The sequence below is a fragment of the Ahaetulla prasina genome, chromosome 2 (genome assembly GCF_028640845.1).
Source record: "Ahaetulla prasina isolate Xishuangbanna chromosome 2, ASM2864084v1, whole genome shotgun sequence".
NCBI lineage: Eukaryota > Metazoa > Chordata > Lepidosauria > Squamata > Colubridae > Ahaetulla > Ahaetulla prasina.
The window spans coordinates 250,712,218-250,725,387 of record NC_080540.1 but is presented as its reverse complement, the minus strand read 5'-3'; the positions used below and the strand labels follow the sequence as shown (position 1 = coordinate 250,725,387).

General features: G+C 35.2%; 1 protein-coding gene across 1 annotated transcript in view; it reads left to right on the top strand.

The window, feature by feature from the left end:
• Window positions 1-3,670, top strand: part of COMMD10 (COMM domain containing 10) — a 74,205-nt gene extending 70,535 nt beyond the window's left edge. The window contains exon 7 of the mRNA XM_058169654.1: window positions 343-3,670. Within this exon, the coding sequence (XP_058025637.1) occupies window positions 343-381 (39 nt within the window). The 3' untranslated portion in view covers window positions 382-3,670. The remainder of the gene's footprint in view (window positions 1-342) is intronic.
• The last annotated feature ends 9,500 nt before the right edge of the window (window positions 3,671-13,170 follow it).

Below are 13,170 nucleotides of genomic sequence, written 5' to 3'. Positions count from 1 at the left end.
ATCTTTGATGCATATGCTCTCAGTGTACATAAAAAGAGAAGACACATTCGTCAAGAATCATAAGGTACAACACTTAATGATAGTCATAGGATACAAAATAAGCAATCGAATCATACTAGGAAACAATATAAATCGTAAGGATACAGCAACAAGTTAAAGTCATACAGTTGTAAGTGGGAGGAGATTGGTGATAGGAATGATGGAAGATTAATAGTAATAGTAATACAGATTATTAATGAATTACCTCATCAATGTATGGTTTTATTTAATTTGCATATTTTTTTATTTCTCTTCCATTTTTATGTTCCTAAATACCTTTTTTGTTCTATTTTGATCAAATAGTTGGAAACAATACAAATGCAGCTGGATTCACTGACGTGATACTATGTGAAGACTAATTTCTCCATCACATTCCAACTGTTTTGATACTGAAGATATAACGGCTGAATATATTTGCTGAAATACTCAATGGATTGCTATCAATAAATGATTTAAGCTTCTTTGATCATTCACATTAGGTAAATAAAATCATTGTTAAGAAAGTTTTGGTTACACTTGACTACAGGGTATTCAACTTTTTGTGACGCAATGTACTATATTATTGTGCAGACTTTTGAATTATGAAGTCTTCAGTTTTTGTTTTGCATTTCCATTGTGGATGGCAGTTTATGTAATACTGTAGCATAATAAACTGCATGTAATCATTATCCAAAGTATGCTTAAACAGTAGAAAAAGATAATTAAATTACTAAAACATTGGCTCCAATATGATATCTTGTCCATAAAAACAGTACAAATACTCTAACTTTGGACTATTTTAGTTTATTACTTAATGCTTTTGTATTTGCTGCCAGATTTCCCAGCTATGACAAATAGCAAGGTCTGCTTGTTTTTGAATGCTTCAGTGATTGCTAAAACGCTTTAAAGGACAATTGCCCTCTCATGCATCAAAAAGAGAATAATGAGAATTTCTTAACAAATTGTTTACTTGATGAACATTTTACCATTAAGATTTGATTTTGTAGATTCCCAGCTTGAAAGAAATTAAAATTAAATTAAAATTAAAAAAACAAGGCCCTTTTTAGTAAATCCAAGGCAGCGAGGACGAGGTCCTGTGCTACAATGACGATGGAAACTGTTGTCGATGCAGATTGTTGATGTGCCTTTTAGGGTGCCTTAATGGTAAGAAGCCGATGAGTTATAATGCACACATTACATTACTAATTGGGAAAGGTAATGCATTTCTTAGCTTTCCTAGGTTTCTCATTTTCGTTCAAAAGTAGCTGCTGAGTGCACAAATAAGTGCATTTAACAATGACAATTAAAAGTCCTGGCAGAAGGTTAAAAGTCTCTGCCAAGTGTCCTTGGTATAATAACTAATTGCCATTGCTACATCTGGGATATTATACTTAGAGTAGGATTGAGCAAGTTTCATTAGTAATATGGAAATGTATTGGGCCTCAGGTGAACACAGCAACACCTTTTTGGTATTCATTTAAGGAATTCCACTTTTTTCTAAGAATTCATGCATCCTTTACTGGACCAGTAAAAGGAGAATGCTTTTTAATTTTTTTTGCCCACAAACTCAAGTAGTTTATTATGGTTGTGCAGTTGACTTGGAGAGATGCTTAATTGAACAATGCCAGAAACAAAATGTCATTCCAGTATAAAATGGGCCCAACAGAAAGATTAACTTCACCTCTTTGATACAAAAAGTAGGATTTTTGTCATCATGTGGAGGAAACTCCCTCCAGATCAGTGACAGAGTGATATGAACAAATACAAAATGCTTTCTATTAGGAATTGAAGGCTGTCCCTGTGAACAAGGAACTTTGGCACACACACAAGTGGACAATCAAAGCCAGTGGAGAAGCTTTCCAGCTGCAGCCCTCAGGCTTCTAGCACAAGGACAAGGAGTCATAAAAGTGAAGAAGTATTTTTTCCTCTTCAGATCAGTGAGCAATTTTTTTCCTGTCCTCTCTCTAGCCATGACAGTTAGATGGCAGAGCCCAGTGGAGAGATAGTAGCAACACAGAGAAACCACATAGATTTCATAGTGACACATCTTTGTTTTAAAGTTTGCAATCATTACAGTAATGAAGGATAGGCAAGTTGAAGCAGAAGTCTTAATTATACCTTCTGGCAGGAGTCCTTCCTCTCTTGACAAAGGATTCAGAAGGGTCTGAGGCCAAGGCTTAAAACAGTTCTGATCTACATCCAGGTGGCCTTCCAGACAGGGCCTTCCAGACAGATACTAATTGATGGACTAAGGTGGACGGTTTCTGCAACATAAATCTTCCAGCTGTAACCAACCCTGCAAGGAGATTATAAGTGGCTATATAAGTGAATCTCCTGCTTCCTGTTATTGATATGGTGAATGGAGAATTATGGATCACGGACTTGAATCTTGTCTGAAGATGGAGCCTTACAATGTGGACACAAAGGAAAATGAAGTCTCCAACTCTTGGAGTGAAGTGAAGTAGCAACCTCTTCACCACCACTACCTTAGGTGTGTGTATATACACACATGATATGGAAAGATCATAAAAGAGGCAGCACAAAACTGGGCACAAGTAGCTATATTGATAGTTGAGTGAGCAGTACTTCCCTAATGGCATTGTCATGATTGACATTGCCTGTGGATGATTTAGCCATTTATACAAAACTGGAAAGGATTTTGAGACATAAATGCCTTTGGTCCTATTAATGGATAGGAATGCAATTGAATTAACCCCAGAATTTTATTTTTAAGTTTATTCTATAAATAAACATAATGTAGGTCAGTGTAAAGCAATGTAAGTTAACTGAAATATGTTTATATTCTAAAACTTTTAAAGGCTATATTTATAGGGGGAAAATGCAATATCAGATTATTGTCACTTAGAAATTATGATTCATAGACAAATTAGTTTGCAGTGTTCAAGTCAAGCATTATTGATTGGCACATTAACACTTCAACTTTCTGCAAGATACTGCATTAATATTTCTGCAACTTTCTTATTTTGATTGAAAAATACCCATACCTGCATTGCAGAAGGACTTTTTTCTTATTAAAACCAGTCTAAATAATTATTTCTGCAAACTCTTAAACTCACTTCAAATTCACCCCAGTCAATTAGGAGTAACCTTCAATTTTGCTCTACCTATTTTGTAGAAAATATGGATATATACAATCTGTAAGCAAAATTAATTTCGAGGCACAGTTGGAAACAAGCACAAAACATGCTGTTGATTCATCTAGTTTCATTTAGCTTGGAGATTATGATAAACTGATAAATTTATCAGATTATTAAAGCTATACAATTCTCTACCTTTCCAAATTATCCATATATATAATTTTCAAGCAGTCAGCATTAAAATCTTTCAGTTCATTTAGGCTAATGTACTTTAAGAGTATTGCAATTCAACACATTAAATTCTGTTAACATAGTTGATAATTTAAAAAAAACAAGCAATGTATGTATGGATGGAAGTCTTCAAATAACTTGTAGATGTTTTAGATGGTGAGGATTGGGAAATACCTCCATATTGCATGCTTTAGCAGTCTGCAGCATTGACTATAATGTTACTGAGTAATAAGGGGCTAAAATAATTTCAGATTTTCAGAGGCTCTTATATGTTGAAGTATTTATACTGCCTGAATGTTAAAATAAAACAAGTCAATACAAGATTTTACTGCACAATTATCTTTATTGATCTGATTTGTTTGTGGGTTTTTTTTTGTCCCTTGCCTTTATTATTTTTATAAATAACTCAAAATGAACATACTTAATATTCCTTCCTCCTATTTTCCCTACAATAACAACCTTGTGAGGTGGGTTGGTCTGAGAGTGTGACTGGCCTATGGTCACCCAATTGGCTTTCATGCCTAAGACAGGCCTGCAGTTCAGAGTCCTGGTTTACAGCCTGGTGTCTTTACTAGATCAGTGGTTCTCAACCTTTTCTACACCTTTAAATACCTTGTGTGGCCACGGACCATGGCCATATACCCCCAAGACATAACTCAAAGATTTAAATCATAACATTTCTAGCTTCTGTAGAACCATGGTGACAACATTGTTCCCCCCAGGGGTCTGCGAACCATAGATTGAGAACCACTGCACTATACTAAACTAGCAAAAAAAAAACACTAGACATGATTTTGATGCAGAACACATTGTGTTCACTTCCAGTAGCTAGCTGTGTTAAGTGTTAAGATCTACTTAACAAGAGGATGTTGAAGATCTGAAAATACGACACTTTCTGCTTTTCATCTTTTTATTAATTTTCCAGGTTGTTTTATGTTGCTTATTAACAAATTAAATTTGGTTTGTTGGTTGGTCTGAAACTTTGGAGAGAGCTGCTGCCAGGGTAAGAAAAACTGGATTTGCTGGCCAAGAATTTGCTCATGTTCTTTATTAAGACATAAGTTCCTAATCTCTGCAAGCCAAATGAAACGTAATTCTGTACAGAAATGCTAATGGTAAAAGTACAGCTATAATTTTAAGGAGCTAAATGCCACTTTCTTTTAAGCAAGACTAAAATGGAATAAATACAATAGATAATTGTACTCTATAGTTATGTAGAATTTATGAAATGACTAAAGCAAAACATCTGCCCATCTTAAAAATATGAATTATTTCCAGAATTTGTGATAATTTATGCTGAAAGATGCACCAAGACAAATTCTTTGTGTGCCCAATCACACTTGGCCAATAAAACATCTACTGTAAGATGTCAAAAAGGCAGTGGGAGCATTTTTGCATTAAGCAGGTCTGAATATAAAATCTTAAGATACTAGATACTTTATTTTTTTATTTTTTGCTAAACTAGATAGATATAACTTATCGTCAAAACTAAAATGGTATAATTTGTACTCATTGAACACATTACAGGATTCTTCTTCATGTTGCTAAATATGTCTACCCAAGAACTGAAGAAATCCTCTTATTTTGAGCATTTGGAATTTATCTGAAATATTCCCTAAAAATGTCATTATGCCACTATTAACGTGGTAAGTCTGAGAAAAGAAAGAATAAATTTTTCAGGAGTCTTATTTAAGCAGACCTCTAAAAGCACAAGAAATTGACTTTTAAACAGATGACTTGGCATAAATGTTTTTAGCATGAGTGGATTCTGAAAAAAAGAATTTTCTATCTGCTGGAAGGCCATGTTAGACCTAGACCTACACTTTTACAGAGATTACTTAATTATTGCTCTTATTACTATCAGATTGACTGGGTCAAACCTGGAGGATACTTGATTCACTCAGCAATTATTATATGGCTTTTTAAGAGCCTGCTTTTGATCCTTCGTTGTGATTAGAGCCTTTTTACCTCACTCTTTTTGCCTTCGGTTTTTTTTTTTAATTGTGTGCTTCATCTTGTTATCCACTTGGAATCCATTAGGATTGGGGCAAACTATAAATACTTGAAAATAAAAATAAAAAGTAAGTGCTAATTGTGTGACCTGTAAAGGGAAAGGCAGGCTTTCTTTTGATAGTCATAGTCCAGTTTCACTGACTTGCATATCAGTGGTGGAATTCATTTTTTTTTTATTACTGCTTCTGAGGGCATGGCAGGGGAAGGATACTGCAAAATCTCCATTCCCATCTCACTCCAGGGGAAGGATACTGCAAAATCCTCATTTCCTCCCTACTCCTGGTGGAAGGATATTGCAAAATCTCCATTCCCACCCCACTCTGGGGCCAGCCAGATATGGTATTTGCTGGTTCTCCGAACTACTCAAAATTTCCGCTACCGATTCTCCATAACCTGTCAGAACCTGTTGAATAGCACCCCTGCTGCATATCCACTTGCTATCTTCTGGAAAAAAAGATTCTGTTCATGCATATGGAAAATCTTCTGAAGCAGATCAAATTGGAAGGATTCCCTCAGTATAGTAGCAGGAGACAACAAATTATCAATCCTCACCCCATTATACATAAATTGGGTTGGGGGCCCTTGCTTATTGTGCTTCAGTTGGGTTCTGTTTCTGTAAATTATGCTCTGTCTAGTTTGGCCACAGTATATCATTTGTCAGTGAAATCTTTAGAATTTGTCGACATTCACAATTATCTGGGTGACGTGCCAGCAGTATCTTCCAAATGAAACAAGGAAATTTACATTGTGTCAGAATGTTGCATTCATTCAATTAACAGGTTAGCATCATTTTTATTACTTTGTATTTTCTGGCTGTAAGTTCTGTCTATAATTAGATTAGTAAGGAAGCAATCGGCACAATCAGAGCTGGCAGAAAGCAGGTAGCTCTGTTGCGTAGTTATTTAGACAAGTAACTAGTTACTGTAATTAATTTTGCAAAATGAAACTTTTTCAGTGTTTTTTATTAAATTTTTATTTGATAACACAGCATTCTTTCTTCAGATTTGAATTGTAACTCTTAAGCAATGCATAAAAACTCAAAAAGGGATTGAGTTTTTCCCCAGGTGCACTCACCTATGAGAAGCCTAACAATTCAAAATACGTATTTCTATTTAAATAGGTTTCAGGGCCAATTTAAAATGAATTGGGTTTTCCTCCTTTTTGGACATTCCCCTGCCCCCCATCTCAATTCTTTGTGTTATTAACATATTCTAATTTTCAGGTTCAACTAAATAGGCCTTTTTCTCCAGCAGCAAAACATTTAAATCTTTTTATTGGATTATAGCCACTGGTGGCACTTAGCTTCTTGCTCTGTTTATTTCTCTGTATTGTTATCTCCAATAATGTGTAGCTGCAGATGTTTATTATCTGAAGAACATCTTTTGTGCTTAAATTCTTCTCAACCAAGAAACTAACATAAAAGCCTTGAGCAAAACTTCATCACTTTCAGCCTAATTTATTTAAGAGGAGTGTGGTATGAATAAAACAGTAGGTCCCCATATATGTCACACTGAGTTCTTTTGGGAAAATGCAAGATATGGGAATGGCAGGTAAAGAACTCATGCAGTTATATGATGTTTCAGTAGTGGTTTCAGTAATGAACAGAAGCCCATCATTTTGGAATAAGATTTCCTGTTTTGATGATCATAAGAACCAAGAGGAAACAGCTTAGAATAATGAAGCATGAAATGCTGGCATATTGTATCTTGGGCCTCATAGGCTACTTTGCTTGCAGTTCTTTTTGTCTGATCTGCTGTCTATGGAATTGAAACTAAGCGTGAATGAGAATTTTGCCCATTGGGTGATGAGTTCTGTGATTTATTAAATTCTGCTTAATGTGAAATAAAGCTTCATGGAGAGAAGTTCATTGGGAATGTTGAGAAATATAATCAGGAGGAAGAAAAAAAGTCCTAGTGAGCAAATCAATCAATCAAACAAAAAAAAAAGTTTGCATCCATAGTAAGTTTTATTACTATAAACTATATAAGTTTTATTATGGCTTCTATTGGTTTTTAAACTTATTTTGCGCTCTCTCTGTCTGTCTGTCTCTCTCTCTCTCTCTCTCTCTCTCTTTTGTGGGGGAAGTGTCATAAACTGGAATGACAAGTTATAGAATATGTTGAATTCAGTGAAATCATTTCTGAAAAATTTAAATCAAACTATATCAAATTTTACTCTTAAGGTAGATCTGTAAGTTGAAAGGTAAGCATTAAAAACAGATTTCCTATTTCAAATTGTTGGATCATAAACAATTTACAGATACCTGTCTAGGCTACCTTGAAGTTTCTTTCCATGGAGGTTGAATTTTAATATGAGATCTGTTATAACATAATAAAATTAATTTAATTTAGCAAACTGTCTAATAGTTCTGTAAATGTTTAAGTCATTTTATACTCAATTTTATGTTCAAAATGGAGTAGATACTTGGTAGATCCTATCGATGTGTGCCTTATCTCAAGCTGACATTATTATGGGTCTGTGGATTGATCAGTCAAGACTTAGCACTGCAAGTACTTTCTTATGAACCAGGTTGTGTTTTTCTATCTTGATTTATTACAGATAATTGTAGTTACAAGATTGAGTATTTCAACTAGATCAGGGGTCTATCTATCTATCATCTACCTACCTACCTACCTACCTACCTACCTACCTACCTATCCACCTACCTACCTACTTATTTACCTATCTATCATCATCTATCTGCATGAAAGCAAAACTGAAAATAGATGCTGTGCCTTATTACACCCAGTTAAATAATTTTGAGCTTTAAACACTTGAGAAGTGTTAATCTGTCATTCTGGGAGAAATGAAATTTTCTACTGATGTTTCTCCTGTCATCAGTAGTTCTGTCATCAAAACCATGACCTCCTTATGTACCTCTCTCACTAAGGGATGCTGCCTTTAATGCACCTGTAACAACTGTACCACAAGATTAAATTTTTCCACTTTCATGTAAAGTTTTTAAAAGTCTGTAAAACATGAAAAAGCAAACAAAGGTTTGAAAATGTTGTCATCAAGACTAAGCTGTCATAAGTGAAGTGCTCGTTCAAACACCTTAATCATCTATGAATTTTAATGGTTTCAAGGGGAAAAAAATATTATTTCTGAGTGAAATCTTCTGCACAATATTGCCATTTACAGAGCTTCTTGGGAAAAGGGCAGGCAGAGTGATAATACCACTGTAATAATAAGCTGCTGAATAATATCCTTCAGTAGTGGAACTGACCATGTCCCCACTTTCCTGGATTTCTGAAAACAATTTCCTCTGCCTATAATACAGTGGATGAAATCCAGTGAACATCCCACCTCTTGAACTGAATGGGCCTTTCAGGAAGAACAGCATTAATTTTGCTTGGTTGCATGAGAAAATTACTCAGTGGATTCAGCTCCATATTAATCTCTTATTTGCCTCCCTAGATCCCTGCTTAAAGGACTTGCTTTTCTTAAGCGCTTTTCCCCCTGGCCTCACTCCCCCCCCCTTTTTTTAGTGGGCTAGTTTGTTTAGCACTTCTTGAACTGACAAAGTGTTTCATTTTCTTTCTAACACTTCACTCCAATAGTCTGTAAAATGCATCTGGGAAAAGAGCCTTGTCTTATCCATCAGCGTTATTTCAAATACGTTTTTAAAAAAAAATCAAATATCAATACTGTTTAAAGGAAAGATACAAGGGGGAAATTGTTGGATTGTACACACGCATTCGCTGAATGTGTTGCTAAGAGGTGAAGAGTCGTGTGGTTAATAACAAAACAAAACAAAAAACCAAACCCAAAATTGCTGCACTCTGGGTATAGCATATAGGATACAACTGGCAACGTATTCTGCTTTCCAAGCATCCATATAAAGAATGAATGAGAGTCTGTGTTATCTTTTTTTCACACTTTATCTGAACAGCAATTCAACACATAAGGACCTTGTTTCTTACTTCATTTGATACTATAGATCCTTGTTTTCAAAATGCGCAATGTAGCAAAATATGAATGTGTTTTTTTTAAACAGACCTATATTTTCATCCTGCAAAAAGCCTTATTCATTTGACTTCCCAAGTTGCCCTACATTTTCCTGTTTCATAATAGCTGACAGCAGGAAGTAGCTATTCAATGTGGGAAATTCTGTCTAAGACAGGGGTCTCCAACCTTGGTAACTTTAAGACTTGTGGACTTCAACTCCCAGAATTCCTCAGCCAGCTTTGGTCTAAGGAAGGATGGATTCCTTAAATCTAGAAATAATGCATCATTCTTCACAACATAGGCATGAGTTAATCAAATTCTATATGTTTAAGTGATAGAACTCTCTCAAAAAAAATAATCATACAACTATTTTCTCCCCACTGCTGTAAGTTAATTCTTCCACCTATTTTCAAGCTAGAGATGCTGCCATCTTTTCTTCCTCATTATGTGGCTTCTTGGGCAGAATTGGAGCTAACTTGGAGATTTATTGTGCTACCTGGATCAGGGGCTATTGAAGTTGTTTTACTTGTTGATTGGGATCCACTCACAGTTTAATATTAGATGGGCGGCTATATAAATGTTCTAAAACAAACAATGCTATAAACTTCAAAATCCAGTTTTTGGAAATACAAAATGGCGACCATTTGGGATTCAAATGATATCACAGACTCAAGATAAGCTTCCAATTGTAGCTCATGATCTTTGTGTAATAAGGTCAGATGGCCTGAGTATAGTAACAGCTAGTAATGGCTGTTAAATGAAAGGAAGAGTATGGTTAGACTTGTTTATACAAATAATTTTAAATCCAGAGGAAGAAGGCTTTAACCTTAATATCAAAGACTTTTTTATAATTCTCCATTTAAAATATTTCTCTAAAACTATAATGCAGACTTAACAGCTACCAAAGCTGCAGGTGCCTTTAGCTTCTGGCAGAACATTCCTTTGTAATTAAGCAAAATGGCTGATTTATGCTGGTGACCTCTCAAGGCCCTGTGGAGGAAGAAAAGGATTATACCTCTTCAAGATTAATTACCCCATTTGTTTTCTGTGTTTAATATTTTTTTTATAAATAGAAAAGTCCAATAGCAAAGGCAAAGAATTGTATGAACTGAAGAGAAATCAGATTGGGAAAATGCTTAAGTTAACATAAGGATACGCTAGAAATTTATTTTTAAAATGTCAGAAAGAAAAAAGATGTTGAATGTGACACAGTGTGTAACAGGTGCTGAATTTGTTTGGGTTAGCTGGATGTCGGATATTGGTTTCTTGCTGACTTGTATCCTGTTTGTCAATGGCATAATCTATAAAATGGATCAGGTAGAGAACCTGAATGATAATGAAGTTAAAACCAACAACATTTTTACTGATTACAGTTAAACACTGGTATTACTAAAAAGTCTGGATCCAATTAAAAGGCAACGAGTAGTATCTTTCCAATCCATCTGCTGGTCTACTGTTGGCATAGCTGCTGGCATTGCATTTTGGAGAATGGCAAATTCATCTTCTTCTTATGCATTTTAGTAACCTGCTTCTGCTGTTCCATTGCTAAAGAGATTTATTCTGGTTTTTCACTGCAGAACCTGCACCAAGCATCAAACAGGGGAACCTTATATCTGTATTCTATTCTGAAAGGTGAATCTGTTTATGCTCTGTAGGGAGACTCGGTGGGTACAAACTGAGGCCAGACAATTTGCAATTCAACATCAACCTTTATTGCTAACAGTGCAATTGCTAACAACTAACAATAACTGGCTAAACTTCAGTGAGGGCAACAACAAGAAGTGCCGTCTGACAGCTGCTTATATACGGAGCTGTCAGATGGCTACACCAATGACGGGGCTTTGGGTTTCCCGCTTTTACATGGCTCACGTCTTAGCCAATCAGGAGCACCTGACTGTTGGCAAGGCTGTAGATGGCATCATAGCCCCAAGGACTTAGCAGTTTAGGCTTAAACAGTTCATTCTTTTTAAAATATAATCCTGCCATTAGGATGATGATTTGAAACACTCCAGGTTTTTGTTGATATACTTCCCTTTTAATATCAACATTTTAGAAGATTCTTAAAGTGAATATAAAGATTAAACCAGAGCCTTTTCTTTTAGGCTTAATGGATAAAGAACTTCGAGAAAAAGGTGAAACTTTGTTGTTATTGACAATAGCAAGAATGCTTTATGTACAAAAGTACAAAGATACTCTAATTCATCTTATGGCTGAATGCTAGAAACACTGATAGAACTACCAGAGATGGCAGAGAAAAGAATACATCCAATATTGTTTCTACTTGGAAAGCACTTCTTGATTTTGCTGCTTGAGTTGTGAAAAAAATGAAACTTTGGTGTTCAATTTTTCTGATAAGACAAGTTTGTTGTTATAGAAATGGCTAGTACAAATTAAGTATGTAAAACTAAAAAGTTGAGGCTGCAATGTAATGATTTTATTCTATTGTCTAAAAGGAATCAGAAGTCAATGCTTTTCTTTCTTTTTTCCTCTTTACCCTAAATTTCTTTTCTCGCCTTTTATCTTCCCAATTTACATATCTATTCTATACTTTGATAAGTTTAATAAAATTATTAAGAGACAAAAGCTTTAGCCAGATTAAAAAATACCAACATTTTAGAAAAATGAAATCCATTGAGTGAACTTGTATCAGCCCTAAATATAATTATATATATTTCACTGTATCAGTAGGGCCCAGTCTAAACCAATCTTCATGTTTTTTCTAGGCCTTGGAATTGAAGGCTCTTTTAAATTTGAAAAAAAGAAGAAGAAAGAATATACAAACGAAATATACACAAACGAACCAGCAATGACTATGATGATCTAACTCATATAGATTTCACAGAAGACAACGTTGGTAAAGCTCTTCACAACTTAAAACCATCGCTTTCTATTGGACCTGATGGTCTATGTGCATATTTCTTAAAAAAACTTTCCATTAATATAGCTGAACCCCTAAGTATTATCTTTGATAAAGCTTTCACTACCAGTTCTCTTCCCAAACTTTGGTCACTAGCCACAGTCATCCCCATCTTCAAAAAAGGAGACCCCAGCTTAGTCGAAAACTACAGACCGATCTCCCTTTGCTGCGTCACCTGCAAAGTCATGGAATCTATCATCAATCAATCCATTACCTCACACTTAGAAACTAACAACCTACTCTCCAACAAACAATTTGGTTTCAGGAAAAGTTATCATGTAACTTACAACTTCTCCACTGCAAAAACATATGGACTTCAAATCTAGATCAAGGCAAATCAATAGATGCAATCTACATAGACTTCTGCAAAGCTTTTGACTCAGTAGTACACGATAAACTTCTCCTTAAACTAACATCCTATGGCATCTCAGGACCCCTCCACAAATGGATATCTGCTTTTCTGTCTAACAGACAACAAGTGGTCAAAATTGGCAATGCTTTATCAAATCCTGTTCCTGTCAAGAGTGGCGTTCCTCAAGGCAGCGTCCTTGGACCAACACTCTTTATTCTATACATTAATGATCTTTGTGACCATATCTCAAGTAATTGTGTTCTCTTTGCTGACGATGTCAAACTATTTAACACCACAGACAACACTTCTATCATTCAAAACGACCTTGACCATCTAACCGCTTGGTCTAAAATTGGCAGCTCCAAATTTCAACCAGCAAATGCTCAGTCTTACATATAGGAAAAAAGAACTCTAAAACTAAGTACATACTAGATGGACATTACCTTACAGACGACCCCCATCCCGTTAAAGACCTTGGAGTTTTCATGTCAAATGATCTAAGTGCCAAAGCCCACTGCAACTACATAGCAAAAAGCTCTAAGAGTTGTAAACCTAATTTTATGTAGCTTCTTTTCCAAAACACCACACTACTA